This window comes from Salvelinus namaycush, chromosome 24, assembly GCF_016432855.1.
Source record: "Salvelinus namaycush isolate Seneca chromosome 24, SaNama_1.0, whole genome shotgun sequence".
NCBI lineage: Eukaryota > Metazoa > Chordata > Actinopteri > Salmoniformes > Salmonidae > Salvelinus > Salvelinus namaycush.
This window is the reverse complement of record NC_052330.1, coordinates 36,213,841-36,232,697: the sequence shown is the minus strand read 5'-3', so window position 1 is coordinate 36,232,697 and position 18,857 is coordinate 36,213,841. Positions and strand designations below refer to the sequence as shown.

The following is an 18,857-nucleotide window of genomic DNA, read 5'->3' as shown; positions in this document are numbered from 1 at the left end:
TCTGACTGGCTCTAGTCTACCTCCCTATCTGACTGGCTCTAGTCTACTCCCTATCTGACTGGCTCTAGTCTACCTCCCTATCTGACTGGCTCTAGTCTACTCCCTATCTGACTGGCTCTAGTCTACCTCCCTAACTGCATCCCAAATGGCAGCCCTATTCCCTATATAGTGCCCTGGGCTATGGTGAAAAGTAATGCATTCTATAGGGGATAGGGCGTCATTTTGTAGGCAACCAGAGAGTCAAGACTCTGTATTCCCTCTCTGTCTGTCTGGGCCTTTAAACAGATGAGGAGGGAGGCAGCCCAGCCAGAGATATCAATCAGTAGAGGAACACACATGGTCCGTGTGCCGAGTCAGCACTGTAGGGTCTCACTGGGGAGAAGCCCTATAGTATACCATTATGCTGCCAAAAAACAGTAAGCTTTCAAGAATGACATTTCTGTGAAAATATACCACTCTCTTTGAGCGTGATGAAGTTCATATACCCCACCAGTTCATTAATATACATTTGTTGAATCTAAATAGAGATCAATCAAAGTAATATGAACCGGTGTTAATTTATCAGACTTCCATTGATTATATTACAGTGTAGAGAGATTCTCACATCTCTTGCAAAAGCCAGAAAAATGAATTGAACCATTTTCATTCAATTAGAGAAAAAGAAATCCGTCTAGGAATCAGAAATGAAAAAATGACTGTTTAAAGATTGCATTTCCTTTTCCCACTTTAAAAGCATCTGCTCTTGACGTCTTTCTGCACTACGATCAAGGCTGTGGTGTGAGATTGCCTTATGTCCCAAATGGAACCCTATTCCCTATATATAGTGCACTACTTTAGACCAGAGCCCTATGGCACCCTACTCCCTAAATAGTGCACTGCTTTTGACCAGAGCCCTATGGGTCCCGGTTTAAAAAATAGTGCATTAAATAGGGTATAAATAGGCTGGCATTTGGGATTCAACCTCAGGTTGAAAATACCTCTATCTATGAGGTTGGCTGCTCTCGCCGGCATCTGCCCAAAAGGTGGATGATGGATGAGAATCTCAACCTGTGGTTCTATAGGAAGGCGTAAAACCAAATTCGTTTGCGTTTCGTTCTGTGTGGGTGTGAGAGAGTAGATAGAACCAAGGTAGAAACTGTAAGTGAAATGTTGTTTTAACTTCAGGAAATGTACCTTTATTATTAATTATTATTAATTGAAATTATGATGCATTCATTCACAAAATGCTCTAAAAAAAAAAACTACCGTTATTGCTCATAAATGTAATAGTTCCAGGTTTATGTTCAAGTTATGTGCCTTACTGCCCAGCACACTCAATGAACCCATGAGTCGTGATATGATATGGTACTTCTGCATTAATGCATTCTGCATGCTGATGTTGATTGGCTGCAGCTATATCTGTGTATGTCTCTGGGGAGTACCCCATATAACACAAACCTCCAGCCCAGACACTTCTCTGACTCACTCTCTTGTCTATCTATCATCACACCAGCTGCAGCCACAACAGACGGACGGACCTCTTTATTTATGTCACTCTTCCATAATTCACTCCTTCCTTCCCTTTTCTTCCATTAAAATAAATCCCAGACAGCTGTCTGTCTGTCAGTCAGGTCAACACATCTGTCTGTCTGTCAGTCAGGTCAACACAGCTGTCTGTCTGTCAGTCACATCAACACACCTGTCTGTCTGTCAGTCACATCAACACATCTGTCTGTCTGTCGGTCAGGTCAACACAGCTGTCTGTCTGTCAGTCACATCAACACATCTGTCTGTCTGTCAGTCAGGTCAACACATCTGTCTGTCTGTCAGTCACGTCAACACATCTGTCTGTCTGTCAGTCACATCAACACATCTGTCTGTCTGTCAATCACGTCAACACATCTGTCTGTCTGTCAGTCAGGTCAACACATCTGTCTGTCTGTCAGTCACATCAACACACCTGTCTGTCTGTCAGTCACATCAACACATCTGTCTGTCTGTCGGTCAGGTCAACACAGCTGTCTGTCTGTCAGTCACATCAACACATCTGTCTGTCTGTCAGTCAGGTCAACACATCTGTCTGTCTGTCAGTCACGTCAACACATCTGTCTGTCTGTCAGTCACATCAACACATCTGTCTGTCTGTCAATCACGTCAACACACCTGTCTGTCTGTCAGTCACATCAACACATCTGTCTGTCTGTCAGTCACATCAACACAGCTGTCTGTCTGTCAGTCACATCAACACATCTGTCTGTCCCTCAGTCACATCAACACATCTGTCTGTCTGTCCGTCAGTCACATCAACACATCTGTCTGTCTGTCAGTCAGGTCAACACATCTGTCTGTCTGTCAGTCAGGTCAACACATCTGTCTGTCTGTCAGTCAGGTCAACACATCTGTCTGTCTGTCAGTCACATCAACACAGCTGTCTGTCTGTCAGTCACATCAACACATCTGTCTGTCCCTCAGTCACATCAACACATCTGTCTGTCTGTCCGTCAGTCACATCAACACATCTGTCTGTCTGTCAGTCACATCAACACAGCTGTCTGTCTGTCAGTCACATCAACACATCTGTCTGTCCCTCAGTCACATCAACACATCTGTCTGTCTGTCCGTCAGTCACATCAACACATCTGTCTGTCTGTCAGTCAGGTCAACACATCTGTCTGTCTGTCAGTCAGGTCAACACATCTGTCTGTCTGTCAGTCAGGTCAACACACCTGTCTGTCCGTCACGTCAACACATCTGTCTGTCCGTCACGTCAACACATCTGTCTGTCCGTCAGTCACATCAACACATCTGTCTGTCTGTCAGTCACATCAACACATCTGTCTGTCTGTCAGTCACATCAACACACCTGTCTGTCTGTCAGTCACATCAACACATCTGTCTGTCTGTCAGTCACATCAACACATCTGTCTGTCTGTCAGTCACATCAACACATCTGTCTGTCTGTCAGTCACATCAACACATCTGTCTGTAAGGATGAGTCTTCTCAGACATTTTTATTTCAGTCTCTGTCTGCACTATTAACAGCAGTTCTATATTTGACCATTCTTAGCTGGGCATGATGACAAACGTCAAATTCTAATATGATATTAAGGAACTGAGAATAAGTAGTGGATAACAGTAGGCCTTAAGTTAATAAGATGTTCAAACCTGTCAAGGATTCAAGTGCACGGACGGACCTTTCAATTTCATCAATTTTAAGATAGGAAAATACAAGATATGAACATAATAAATGCAAAGATATATTGGAATTTGTCCATCCGTCCTCCCTCAAACATGTTTGGTGCATGGCGCCCCAGCTCAGCATCTATTCTTCTGGTTAGAGACCTCCGTGAGGTACATGAGTCCTTCCGCTCATTGCTCTAGCATATTCTATCTAGCTTCAGTTATCAAGCAAAAAGCTGAAGTAGTTGGGGAAAACAGATGGTAAACGTTTTTTTGCCACCCACCTGTGCCTATTAATCTCCTAATACAGTTGTCTAACTGATGTTGCTTTAAGGGTGACCATAAAGATTTCATTCAAAGTTAAATTAGGGTCTGGAAAAACAGTTTTACACGTAGCTTACGACAACAGAGACGTTGCAGTATATTGCTTTGCCTATCCCTCTCCGCTTACTATATCATCTGATTCCATTACACCGTCTCATTCCACACACAAGGTTGTTCTCAGAGCTGTGGCGTCACCCGTCTCTAGTGACGATACCTTGCAAACTCAAATGACATTGATTTATACCTGTAAATATAGCATATGGTTTAGGAATATCACAATAAGAGACTAATCATGAGGAATGGGAAGGTGAAATCATACAGACTGTATGTAATGGGAACACTATTCCAGTATGATAGGACTGTATGTAATGGGAACACTATTCCAGTATGATAGGACTGTATGTAATGGGAACACTATTCCAGTATGATAGGACTGTATGTAATGGGAACACTATTCCAGTGTGATAGGACTGTATGTAATGGGAACACTATTCCAGTATGATAGGACTGTATGTAATGGGAACACTATTCCAGTATGATAGGACTGTAATTAATGGGAACACTATTCCAGTATGATAGGACTGTATGTAATTTGAACACTATTCCAGTATGATAGGACTGTATGTAATGGGAACACTATTCCAGTATGATAGGACTGTATGCAATGGGAACACTATTCCAGTATGATAGGACTGTAATTAATGGGAACACTATTCCAGTATGATATGACTGTGTAATGGGAACACTATTCCAGTATGATAGGACTGTAAGTAATGGGAACACTATTCCAGTATGATAGGACTGTATGTAATGGGAACACTATTCTAGTATGATAGGACTGTATGTAATGGGAACACTATTCCAGTATGACAGGACTATGTAATGGGAACACTATTCTAGTATGATAGGACTGTATGTAATGGGAACACTATTCCAGTATGATAGGACTGTATGTAATGGGAACACTATTCCAGTATGACAGGACTATGTAATGGGAACACTATTCCAGTAGGATAGGACTATGTAATGGGAACACTATTCCAGTATGATAGGACTGTATGTAATGGGAACACTATTCCAGTATGATAGGACTGTATGTAATGGGAACACTTTTCCAGTATGATAGGACTGTGTAATGGGAACACTATTCCAGTATGATAGGACTGTATGTAATGGGAACACTATTCCAGTATGATAGGACTGTATGTAATGGGAACACTATTCCAGTATGATAGGACTGTATGTAATGGGAACACTATTCCAGTATGATAGGACTGTATGTAATGGGAACACTATTCCAGTATGATAGGACTGTATGTAATGGGAACACTATTCCAGTATGATAGGACTGTAATTAATGGGAACACTATTCCAGTATGATAGGACTGTATGTAATTTGAACACTATTCCAGTATGATAGGACTGTATGTAATGGGAACACTATTCCAGTATGATAGGACTGTATGCAATGGGAACACTATTCCAGTATGATAGGACTGTAATTAATGGGAACACTATTCCAGTATGATATGACTGTGTAATGGGAACACTATTCCAGTATGATAGGACTGTAAGTAATGGGAACACTATTCCAGTATGATAGGACTGTATGTAATGGGAACACTATTCTAGTATGATAGGACTGTATGTAATGGGAACACTATTCCAGTATGACAGGACTATGTAATGGGAACACTATTCTAGTATGATAGGACTGTATGTAATGGGAACACTATTCCAGTATGATAGGACTGTATGTAATGGGAACACTATTCCAGTATGACAGGACTATGTAATGGGAACACTATTCCAGTAGGATAGGACTATGTAATGGGAACACTATTCCAGTATGATAGGACTGTATGTAATGGGAACACTATTCCAGTATGATAGGACTGTATGTAATGGGAACACTTTTCCAGTATGATAGGACTGTGTAATGGGAACACTATTCCAGTATGATAGGACTGTATGTAATGGGAACACTATTCCAGTATGACAGGACTATGTAATGGGAACACTATTCCAGTAGGATAGGACTATGTAATGGGAACACTATTCCAGTATGATAGGACTGTATGTAATGGGAACACTATTCCAGTATGATAGGACTGTATGTAATGGGAACACTTTTCCAGTATGATAGGACTGTGTAATGGGAACACTATTCCAGTATGATAGGACTGTATGTAATGGGAACACTATTCCAGTATGATAGGACTGTATGTAATGGGAACACTATTCCAGTATGATAGGACTGTATGTAATGGGAACACTATTCCAGTATGATAGGACTGTATGTAATGGGAACACTATTCCAGTATGATAGGACTGTAATTAATGGGAACACTATTCCAGTATGATATGACTGTGTAATGGGAACACTATTCCAGTATGATAGGACTGTAAGTAATGGGAACACTATTCCAGTATGATAGGACTGTATGTAATTTGAACACTATTCCAGTATGATAGGACTGTATGTAATGGGAACACTATTCCAGTATGATAGGACTGTATGCAATGGGAACACTATTCCAGTATGGTAGGACTGTAATTAATGGGAACACTATTCCAGTATGATATGACTGTGTAATGGGAACACTATTCCAGTATGATAGGACTGTAAGTAATGGGAACACTATTCCAGTATGATAGGACTGTATGTAATGGGAACACTATTCTAGTATGATAGGACTGTATGTAATGGGAACACTATTCCAGTATGACAGGACTATGTAATGGGAACACTATTCTAGTATGATAGGACTGTATGTAATGGGAACACTATTCCAGTATGATAGGACTGTATGTAATGGGAACACTATTCCAGTATGACAGGACTATGTAATGGGAACACTATTCCAGTAGGATAGGACTATGTAATGGGAACACTATTCCAGTATGATAGGACTGTATGTAATGGGAACACTATTCCAGTATGATAGGACTGTATGTAATGGGAACACTTTTCCAGTATGATAGGACTGTGTAATGGGAACACTATTCCAGTATGATAGGACTGTATGTAATGGGAACACTATTCCAGTATGATAGGACTGTATGTAATGGGAACACTATTCCAGTATGATAGGACTATGTAATGGGAACACTATTCCAGTATGATAGGACTGTGTGTAATAGGAACACTATTCCAGTATGATAGGACTGTATGTAATGGGAACACTATTCCAGTATGATAGGACTGTATGTAATGGGAACACTATTCCAGTATGATAGGACTGTATGTAATGGGAACACTATTCCAGTGTGATAGGACTGTATGTAATGGGAACACTATTCCAGTATGATAGGACTGTATGTAATGGGAACACTATTCCAGTATGATAGGACTGTATGTAATGGGAACACTATTCCAGTATGATAGGACTGTATGTAATGGGAACACTATTCCAGTTTGATAAGACTATGTAATGGGAACATTATTCCAGTATGATAGGACTATGTAATTGGAACACTATTCCAGTATGATAGGACTGTATGTAACAAGAGTTTGACACTATTGAGACACCTGTCTAGATTTCAAGGTGGAATTTAAGAAGGTGGCAGGCAGGCTAGCGGTTCGAGCGTTGGACCAGTAACCGAGAAGTTGTTAAATTGAATCCCCGATGTCCTTATGCCCTTGAGCAAACCTCTTAAGGATCCGCCCCTTTTTTTCAATTTTCGCCAAAAATGACATACCTGTAGCTCAGGACCTGAAGCAAAGATATGCATATTCTTGATACCATTTTAAAGGAAACACTTTGAAGTTTGTGGAAATGTTCAATTAATGTAGGAGAATATAACACATTAGATCCGGTAAAAGATAATAAAAAGAAAAAAACATGCATAGTTTTGTATTTTTTGTTGTTGTATCATCATCTTTGAAATGCAAGAGAAAGGCCATAATGTATTATTCCAGCCCAGTCAAAATGTAGATTTTGGCCACTAGATGGCAGCAGTGTATGTGCCAAGTTTTCAACTGATCCAATGAACCATTGCATTTCTATTCAAAATGTTGTATCAAGACTGCCCAAATGTAGCTAATCGGATTATTAATTCATTTTCAAGTTCATAACTGTGCACTCTCCTCAAACAATAGCATGGTTTTCTTTCACAGTATTAGCTACTGTAAATTGGACAGTGCAGTTAGATTATGTCTATGTCCTGGGAAGTGTTCTTGTTACTTACAACCTCATGCTAATCACATTAGCCTACGTTAGCTCAACCGTCCCGCAGTGGACCCACCGATCCTGTAGAGGTTTTAAACCCCCACAATAACAGCTCTCTGGGTGCCCAATGTGGCAGGCCCCCACATCTCTCCAATTCAGAGGGGTTGGGTTAAAAGCTGAAGTCAGGTTTCGGTTGGACCTTGTCATACTCTTGTTACATACAGACGTATCATACTGGAATAGACGATAAAAAGTAATTGCTTTTTAAAACTTTAATTAGGTCATATTTCCACCTATCCCCTAACGTCTATGATGTACAGTATTTGAAAATGTAGAATACTGAATAGTATATAGAATACTGAATAGGATATTGAATAGTGAATTTTATATAGAATACTGAATAGGATATAGAATACTGAATAGGAGATAGAATGTTGAGTAGAATATAGAATACTGAATAGGATATAGAATACTGAATAGGATATAGAATGCTGAGTACGATATAGAATACTGAATAGTATATAGAATACTGAATAGGATATAGAATACTGAATAGGATATAGAATACTGAATAGGATGTAGAATACTGAATAGGATATAGAATACTGAATAGGATACAGAATACTGAATAGTATATAGAATACTGAATAGTATATAGAATACTGAGTAGGATATAGAATACTGAATAGTATATAGAATACTGAATAGTATATAGAATACTGAGTAGGATATAGAATACTGAATAGTATATAGAATACTGAATAGGATATAGAATACTGAATAGGATATAGAATACTGAATAGTATATAGAATACTGAGTAGGATATAGAATACTGAATAGTATATAGAATACTGAATAGGATATAGAATACTGAATAGTATATAGAATACTGAGTAGGATATAGAATACTGAATAGTATATAGAATACTGAATAGTATATAGAATACTGAATAGGATATAGAATACTGAATAGTATATAGAATACTGAGTAGGATATAGAATACTGAATAGTATATAGAATACTGAATAGGATATAGAATACTGAATAGGATATAGAATACTGAATAGGATGTAGAATACTGAATAGTATATAGAATACTGAATAGGATATAGAATACTGAATAGTATATAGAATACTGAGTAGGATATAGAATACTGAATAGTATATAGAATACTGAATAGGATATAGAATACTGAATAGTATATAGAATACTGAGTAGGATATAGAATACTGAATAGTATATAGAATACTGAGTAGGATATAGAATACTGAATAGTATATAGAATACTGAATAGTATATAGAATACTGAGTAGGATATAGAATACTGAATAGTATATAGAATACTGAGTAGGATATAGAATACTGAATAGTATATAGAATACTGAATAGTATATAGAATACTGAGTAGGATATAGAATACTGAATAGTATATAGAATACTGAATAGGATATAGAATACTGAATAGGATGTAGAATACTGAATAGGATATAGAATACTGAATAGGATACAGAATACTGAATAGTATATAGAATACTGAGTAGGATATAGAATACTGAATAGTATATAGAATACTGAATAGGATATAGAATACTGAGTAGGATATAGAATACTGAATAGTATATAGAATACTGAATAGGATATAGCATACTGAATAGGATATAGAATACTGAATAGTATATAGAATACTGAGTAGGATATAGAATACTGAATAGTATATAGAATACTGAATAGGATATAGAATACTGAATAGGAGATAGAATACTGAGTAGGATATAGAATACTGAATAGTATATAGAATACTGAATAGTATATAGAATACTGAATAGGATATAGAATACTGAATAGTATATAGAATACTGAGTAGGATATAGAATACTGAATAGTATATAGAATACTGCATAGGATATAGAATACTGAATAGGATATAGAATACTGAATAGGATGTAGAATACTGAATAGGATATAGAATACTGAATAGTATATAGAATACTGAATAGGATATAGAATACTGAATAGTATATAGAATACTGAGTAGGATATAGAATACTGAATAGTATATAGAATACTGAATAGTATATAGAATACTGAGTAGGATATAGAATACTGAATAGTATATAGAATACTGAATAGTATATAGAATACTGAGTAGGATATAGAATACTGAATAGTATATAGAATACTGAGTAGGATATAGAATACTGAATAGTATATAGAATACTGAATAGTATATAGAATACTGAATAGTATGGCTTCTTCTGACTGACTGTTCACCATTCTTTCACCTGTCCTAAAATACCCTTACATTACATCCATCCAAGTGCAACCGTTTCATGACCCGCCAAATAAAAACACATTTGACTGGCTGTGGTGGTGTAAAATGCCCCATGCATACCTTCCTACCAAGGGTTCCATATAACACTAATTTAATATAGACATTTATGCCCAGTAAAAAAAGAGGTCACTGCTTCATGACAGTTTAATGTGGGATATATCCAGGGCTGTGTCCAGGGGGCGGACTTAGTTATTCGGAGGCCCCGGGCAGAGGCCAATCTAAGGCCCAGTCCCCAACCTGTCAGTGGCCCCCTCCCAACCTGTGGAAACTTTTCCAATAAGCCTCACTCCTCACTCCACTCTTAGAACGGAAGGCTGTGGGTTTGGGTGTGGTGGTTGCCCCGGTAACTGTCTGTGGGGTATTTGTACAGTAGAGGTAGGTTGACCATGTAGGTGGGCTACTAGCTAGAGTATAATTCCCCTGTAGTAGCCCAGTAGTAGGACTACTTACATTAAGAAAATATTAGTGGTAGAACAGAATCCCCTTCACAGCTCCTTCTACTGCTCTTATTTGAAGCTGACTGAATCAGAAAATACACACACACACACACACACACACACACACACACACACACACACACACACACACACACACACACACACACACACACACACACACACACACACACACACACACACACACACACACTATGTTATGGCATATAGCCAACCTCATGCACATCAGGGAGATGTCAGGGACTGGAATGGGCATCAGAGACTGTGAATAAAGATGACGGCCACGGGGAGATGTCAGGGACTGTAACGGCAGTCTAAGTCGTCCTCCTCCTCAGACGAGGAGAGGCGAGAAGGATCTGAGGACCAATGTGCAGCGTGGTAATTTTCCATTATTTAATAAACACAAAACAAGACACTATAGAAAATGACAAAACAAACTAACCGTCACAGTCCTAGCTGGTGCAGACAAAACACAAAGACAGGAAACAACCACCCACAATCCCCAACACAAAACAAGCCACCTATATATGATTCTCAATCAGGGACAACGATTGACAGCTGTCTCTGATTGAGAACCATATTAGGCTGGACACAGAAACAGACAAACTAGACACACAACATAGAATTCCCACCCAGCTCACGTCCTGACCAACACTAAACAAGCAAAACACATAAGAACTATGGTCAGGACGTGACAGGGACTGGAATGGTCATCAGAGACTGTGAATAAAGATGACGGCCACGGGGAGATGTCAGGGACTGGAATGGGCATCAGAGACTGTGAATAAAGATGGCGGCCACGGGGAGACGTCAGGGACTGGAACGGGCATCAGAGACTGTGAATAAAGATGACGGCCACGGGGAGACGTCAGGGACTGGAATGGGCATCAGAGACTGTGAATAAAGATGACGGCCACGGGGAGACGTCAGGGACTGGAATGGGCATCAGAGACTGTGAATAAAGATGACGGCCGCGGGGAGATGTCAGGGACTGGAATGGGCATCAGAGACTGCGAATAAAGATGACGGCCACGGGGAGACGTCAGGGACTGGAATGGGCATCAGAGACTGTGAATAAAGATGACGGCCGCGGGGAGATGTCAGGGACTGGAATGGGCATCAGAGACTGCGAATAAAGATGACGGCCACGGGGAGACGTCAGGGACTGGAATGGGCATCAGAGACTGTGAATAAAGATGACGGCCGCGGGGAGATGTCAGGGACTGGAATGGGCATCAGAGACTGCGAATAAAGATGACGGCCACGGGGAGACGTCAGGGACTGGAATGGGCATCAGAGACTGTGAATAAAGATGACGGCCGCGGGGAGATGTCAGGGACTGGAATGGGCATCAGAGACTGCGAATAAAGGTGAAGTATTTTCACTCTGTTGCATAATTGCTCAGCTCAGCAGAATTTCATGCCCAGATGACAGTCTTCTGGCACGAATACCATTGAGCTCTGAGATATAAATACGGATGCCTTTTCTAACTATATAACATAGTCCCAACACATGAAGATACTTTCTTCAATACGGATTCACTATCTTCTGGCCTTGACATTGTCAGTCAGTCAATGATGATGAGTTTACAGATATGCAGAACTAAACATAATGTATAACATGCAATGACGGTTGAAGAAGAAGAAGAAGAAGTGATATATATTAGACAGAAATGTGCATTAATTTTATTTAGGAAGAAACATATGTTTAGTTGTCTGACACTGTCTGTATTAGGTTGCACGGCAAGAAGAGGCAATTCTAGAATAAAATAGGCTAGAATAGAATAGAACAGAATAGAAAATGAAATTCTATTTTTGCATGGGTAGGAGCAGGCAGACAAGCTAATAATAAAACTAAAGCCAGCATAAACGCGTACAGCTACAGGCAATGTAAAATGAATTCCACAGCACTCTATTATGATGGAATTCCTGTGAAGGACTGTTTGTTTCCTGATAACAACGGTTCTCTCGGGTTCTCCCTCCACTCGCTCTGCCTGCCCTGCTTTGTCTTTTTTTTCCGGGAAAATCTTCCAGAGAGAAACCCGACACTGCCAAAACATCTCCATGGAGACAAAACGTCTGAACTCTCCAAATATGGACATGGAAGTGCAACGCAATCGTGTGCAGCGTAAACACGTCGTGATGTAAAACACTGCAACCGTACACTCCGTGCTGTGTGCTTATCTGAAATTGCCTTGACAGTGAGAGTATTGGCAAGAGATTAACGATAATGAATAATTAACATGATCTCGTTGTTTAAAAATACATGTTATCCTTGATGAATTTATATAGTTCCAATATTACAATTATTTATGGAAAGAGTATTTGACATAGCTGTAGGCTTTCATATAAGAAGTAGGTTATATGACCTATTCTGGCAGAAATATCATTATAGGCCTATGCAGACCTGAACAATAGCCTATATATGAGAATGCAATGTATTCCATTAAAACAGTCAACAATTAAGATTTGTCAATGGTATATTTTTATTTGTCTGTGTTCTATTTTTTTGTTGTTGCATTTGACCAACAGTTAGTCAAAACTTTGAATGTAAAAAAAATAAGCTATGTCATAAAATACATCTTAATAAAATACATGTCACTGTGTTTTCAGCGAAAACCTGAAAGAAATCTCACCGTACAGTAAAATAATGTCCACATTATTTAAACTGTAATTTCACCTGTTCAGACACAATCTGATAACGGCATCCACACAAACCACAGTCTAGTTTCACATTTATATTTAAGGATGAAACACAAAAATGTAGCACCATTTTGAATCAAATGGTATGATTTTTCATGCATTTAATTTTGATACAACGCCAACAATATACACATGTATCTCTCTCAAGAGCAGTGGTGTAAAGTACTTAAGTAAAAATACTTTAAAGTACTACTTAAGTACTTTTTTGGAGGTATCTGTACTTTACTATTTATGTTTTTGACTACTTTACCTTCACTACATTCCTAAAATAAAAAAGTGAGTTTACTCCATACATTTCCCCTGACACCCAAAAGTACTAGTTACATATTTAATGCTTAGCAGGACAGGAAAATTGTGGAATTCACACACTTATGAAGAGAACATCCCTGGCCAGCTCAACTGCCTCTGATCTGGCGGACTCACTAAAAACAAATGCTTGGTTTGTAAATGATGCCTGAGTGTTGGAGTGTGCCCCTGGCTATCCGTAAATAAAAAAATAAAAAAACAAGAAAATGGTCCCGTCTGGTTTGCTTAATATAAGTAATTATTTCTACTTTTACTTTTGATACTTAAGTACATTTTTTTAGAAATTACATTTACTTTTGATACTTAAGTATATTTAAAACCTAATACTTTTAGATTTTTACTCAAGTAGTATTTTGTTTGTTTGACTTTCACTTTTACTTGACTCATGTTCTATGAAGGTATCTTTACTTTTACTTAAGTATGACAATTGGGTACTTTTTCCACCATCACTACTCAAGAGAGTGAACAGCCCTCACAGGTGCACCAATATATCTGGAAGAAGTTAACACTGTTACAGTCACAGTAACCATTTAATTTGGTGTTAAAGGTTAACAAAACATCAGGGGATAGATAGATAGATAAATAGACCATAGCTTATTGATTCAATATCAACCTCATGGACCAGTTTACCGGACACAGATCTAGTCCTAGTCCTGGACTAGGAAAGCACTTTCAATGGAGAATCATTATTGAACATGCTATTATTACTTTTTAATAAGACTATGGTTTAATCTGTGTGTGGGGAACTGGCCCTATTTCTTCAACCAGTTCATAACAGATTCACAAGGCCAACAGAGTGGGAGAATTGAGATTACCGTTAATCAAATCAGATCTACCGCCAACAACTCCTTTGAGACCCTCGGAGATCTCACAACAGCCCTTCTCCTCAGCCACATGATCTATCTCGGAGTAATTGAACGAAAACACAGAGCGGTAATAACTGCTACATGTAGGACTGTCACTGGAAGACATCATCGTGGCGGTGCAGAGGGGCTCCAGATCATTGGCCACAGACTTGTACAGGGTCTCCCAGTCTGAGAGGCAGAAGGGGCCCCCGAGGAGGTCGATGTCGGGAACGGACGGGGCGGTCTCAGGGGCCACAGCCATGTTGAGTTCCAGGCTGGGGACCAGGTCCTGTAGGTCACCCTGGTCGAAGTCTAGATCCTCCATGGGTTCTTCCTCAGCACTGGAGCACAGTAGGAGGTTGGAGTTACCCAAGATGGCCGAGGCAGAGATGGAGATGCTTGGGACGCGGACGGTGTCCATTTCTTGGAACAAGGGGCCCTTGGACACAGTCGCTACTGTTGCATTGCCTTCTGGGAGTTGGAGTTTGTCTGCATTCTCCAAGATGGAGAGCAGCTGGGCAGAATCTGGGGCGTCTTGTAGAATACCTTCAATGTCATCGTCGATCTCATTTTCGACATCGTCCTCAGCGACGGCTAGTTTGCAGGCTGGTTGGTGGGTGGATAGGATCTGTTCCAGCCTCTCTTTCTCTTTCAGGAGATGGGTGATCTCTGTCTGCAAGGCCTCTTTGTCCTCCTCAAGCTGATCAGTTTCCTATAAGGGGAGAACCACACATCAATTAATTAACACATTTATGAAATGACAATTAAAAGAAGATACTTGGTCTAGTACGACGTATGGAGAGCCTCAATCACTTTGGGTAAAATCCATTCTGCTAAGCATCTCCATAAGGACATAACAGTAGTTTTTTTCAGATGAGAACAAGGTGCGCTTACGGCTTGCAGGGTGTCGGTGAGCTCCCTTCGTCTGTTGCGACACTTGGCTGCAGCGACTTTATTCCTCTCTCTCCTGATATTTCTCCTCTCGTCCTCTTCTGACGAAGGCTAGATCAGTCTCAACAAATGAGAACCCTGTCAATGCATATCCTGACCTGCATCAGGAATCTTGCCATCTCATCACGTGGCTAATTCAACATTTGGCAAAGGGTAGCCCTAAAAAAAGCCTACACATCCTTCAATGCAGTGTCAGAAAATATGTTACAGAATGTAGACTCTCCTTGGCTAGGATATAAATGTAATGCGTAGTAACAGGCTCTACACCCAATCAATCACTGAGACGTGCGTAAAATGCTACAACATTGGCACAGTCTATCTGGTCAGTCACGTGCACGCACGCACATCAGACATTCAAGACTATTTTTTAAAAGATGTATCAAAATTCTCCTTGATATTTAACAAGGCTTGCCTGTTTTTTCCCTTTCTTGCTGCCTTCCACTCTGGAAGACAACTGGGTTGCGCCATGCGCTCTGCTAAGCTTTGCACGTCCACTGGAGGAGGAAGAGGAGGAAGAGGAGGAGGAGGAGGAGGAGGAGGAGGAGGAGGAGGAGACTGATGCTGATGTGATGACGGTGGTCTGTTGGAACATCCAGTGCAGATCCAGGGAGGTTGAGATTGCAGTCACCGTTGGAACAAAGGGAGACTGCCATGGAGAGTCTGTTTCTCCGCAGACATCCTGCAAAAACGATACGAGGAATGTTGAATTTATTGAATCGAATCAATTGAATCCAATGACGTGCAAGGTTGACCTTTCCAAAAGGGGTGTGATGTGCATCAGTGATTTGGTTATTGGCGTACAATTTATAGCACTATTTATGGTGTATCTACTAAGATAATTCTGTACTAATTCACAACATCTAGAATTATTTTTTATTAGCATTTTAAATGGTTTCTAACATCACACATAATTAATCAATGACAGTCCATCTCATGATGCCAAAAATAGCTACACCAATCATCACCATCATCACCATCATCATCTATTGGCATGATGGCATCAGTCAAGTCTTAAATTATAACATGGTCAACATGGACCTTCTATACCACGCTAGGAATGTCAGGAATTTGAAGGTGATCAGTCAACAGTCTGACGGTGCCATGTAGGCTTAGACTGTACGGTACCTACCTACCTACCTACCTACCTACCTACCCAATAAAGGCATTTTCAACATGCCATAAACATCTGAATAGGTCATAGGTAATGGTGCTGACAATGCTACATTTCACAGGAGCGGTTCACGATCTAGTTGGCTAGAATCACCGTGTCTTATTAGTTAGGCCTAATATGCAATTATTATTATTTTTTTGTTAATAAATGATTGATTTTGCCACAAACTCAATGCAACACAAACATAATGAATATTTTCAAAAATGCCAACGACAATTCCATTCAAATGTTTTCCTTTTGTTTCTAATAAGATTTTTTTTTTAAATACCTGCGACATGTTGCTGTCCATTGACGATACGTTCGTGTGTGAATCTAGAGATCGCTGGCTACACCGGGGGATATCTCCGGTAGGCGATGCTGCGCAGGTGCTGCTCGTACTGCTGCTGCTGCTGATAGACGAGCTCGAGGAGTCATCGTAGTCTGGGCTCGAGTCCGGATACATGATGATGCCTTATCAACAAAATGTATTAATAATAAAGCTTTACAAAATAAATCACTATCCCTATTAAATTATCGTATTCTATAATCTACGGTCCTGCTGTTGTCACCTCTGTGCATTACTTTCACCGCTTTCAAGTGAATGGTAGTAGCTGCAGATAGTGGAGCGCGCCTCCTTTTATTGTGAGCTTGAATTTTATTAATGAAATATGTGTGGAGAGACGGTACCATTCCACAAAGAGGGTAGGGTGTTATAGGCTAGAATAAACAGGCTGGTTTTAGCAACGGAGCTGCAATATTACCCACACACATTTTAAACTGAGATGATAGCAGTCTCAATGTAATTCAGATTAATTGTACCACTCAAATATGACCACATTGTTTGTATGTTGAGGCCCTCTTCAAGAAATTGATGCCTACATTGTAACCACCACCCGTGTGAATGAACTACGTCACATCATAGGCTATATCCTGTGCAGCAGTTTGCATTACACACGTTATAACCTGTTCCCTTTGTAAAAACATTGTTTCATAATACACACATGGCTACGTTTTAGATAATGCACAGAACATATACTGTATGTACCACGCTATATATAGCCTATACTGATATAGCTTTGAAAATAATTTGCCACTCTTGTATTTCCTATAGACTACAGCAGTGTTTCTCAAACCTCTCCTGAGGGACCCCCAACCATTCCAAACCTCTCCTTAGGGACCCCCAGCCGTTCCAAACCTCTCCTCGGGGACCCTCAGCCGTTCCAAACCTCTCCTCAGGGACCACCAGCCTTTCCAAACCTCTCCTCAGGGACCCTCAGCCGTTCCAAACCTCTCCTCAGGGACCCCCAGCCGTTCCAAACCTCTCCTCAGGGACCCCCAGCCGTTCCAAACCTCTCCTCAGGTGAGCTAGTTCAGGGGTGAAACAAAATTGTGAAACATCTGGGGGTCCCTGAAGAGTGGTTTGAGAACCACTGGCTACAGCTCTGACCTACAATGTCCTCCAAAACACAGCAATCCTCTGTTGGCTTCTGTATCCACACAACCTAGTATTATAATATTTGATAACCTGTGTTCTTTGTTATAATCATTCAATAACATCAGTATAATTGTGGATGTATCTGAATAGAATAGCAGATGTTTTCTGCATCCACTCAGGTAATTATGTTTTTTTAACAGCAAATTAATAAAGTGTTATTCATGTTAGAACATACATTGAAAAGGCTTTGGATGAGGTGTTGTACCTTTACACCCCTGCTACAGAGACGCCTCTCTAGTTGTGAGATTTTAGCTGTGATAATTATTAATGCATGGCCCACAACTTGAAATATAGCTCCAGCAACAGACTTTACGCTGCAGACAGATAACCAATCAGAGAGGACACCATTAGGACCATATGTGGAGTTTCCGGTTCACACGTTGCGTCATACTTGAGTGATGGGCTAAAATTCGACCATTCAAACACTGTAGCATAGCCTAGAGAAAAAAAAATGAAATTATGCCTTGAAATGAACCCGTGTCCGTCATTCATTCTATAAATAGAGGCGTCATAACGTTGTATAACAAATTCATATAATAATGATTAAATCTTATTCTTGCAATTTCGTGACAGCTACTGTAGACTATTATTATCAAGGAGTTGGAGGCAGCGTGTCCTGGAGTACGTCCCAAATGGCACCCTGGGATAGTAGTGCAGCACTAGGGAATAGGGAGACATTTGGAACGTAATCCCTTTTCATTCTCTTTAATTACACACATTAATGGTCTTTTTCTAAACAGGCACTTCAATAAATATTACGGACAGCTATTTTTTTCTTCTTCGGGTGACCTCACAACTCCTCTAAAGTAGTGCCCCGGGGCGATAGAACCATGAAACGATGGAACGTGAGAATAGAATAAAGAGACAGACAGACGGGGCCTCCCTGTGAATGAGGGTCTGCCTAGCGCTTCCCGGCAACCACGCCCCCTCTATATTTACTGGTAGTTCATTAGGGTGGTCTGC

General features: G+C 40.0%; 1 protein-coding gene across 1 annotated transcript; it reads right to left on the bottom strand.

Annotated features, from left to right (window-relative positions):
• Nucleotides 1–13,826: 13,826 nt before the first annotated feature.
• Nucleotides 13,827–16,862, bottom strand: LOC120019412 (proto-oncogene c-Fos-like). The gene is made up of 3 exons (XM_038962700.1): nt 16,689–16,862; nt 15,193–15,300; nt 13,827–15,010 (listed from the first exon to the last, which is right to left on the bottom strand). The coding sequence occupies exons 1-3, from the start codon at nt 16,860–16,862 to the stop codon at nt 14,234–14,236; spliced, it is 1,059 nt and encodes a 352-aa protein (XP_038818628.1). The 3' UTR covers nt 13,827–14,233.
• Between the last annotated feature and the right edge of the window lie 1,995 nt (nt 16,863–18,857).

Coding starts and splice junctions, on each gene's coding strand:
- LOC120019412 (XM_038962700.1), bottom strand. CDS start 16,862: ATGTATCCGGACTCGAGCCCAGACTACGATGACTCCTCGAGCTCGTCT. Junction 15,301..16,688: donor TGGACAGCAACATGTCGCAG/GTATTTAAAAAA, acceptor AGACTGATCTAG/CCTTCGTCAGAAGAGGACGA. Junction 15,011..15,192: donor TCACCGACACCCTGCAAGCC/GTAAGCGCACCT, acceptor CTCCCCTTATAG/GAAACTGATCAGCTTGAGGA.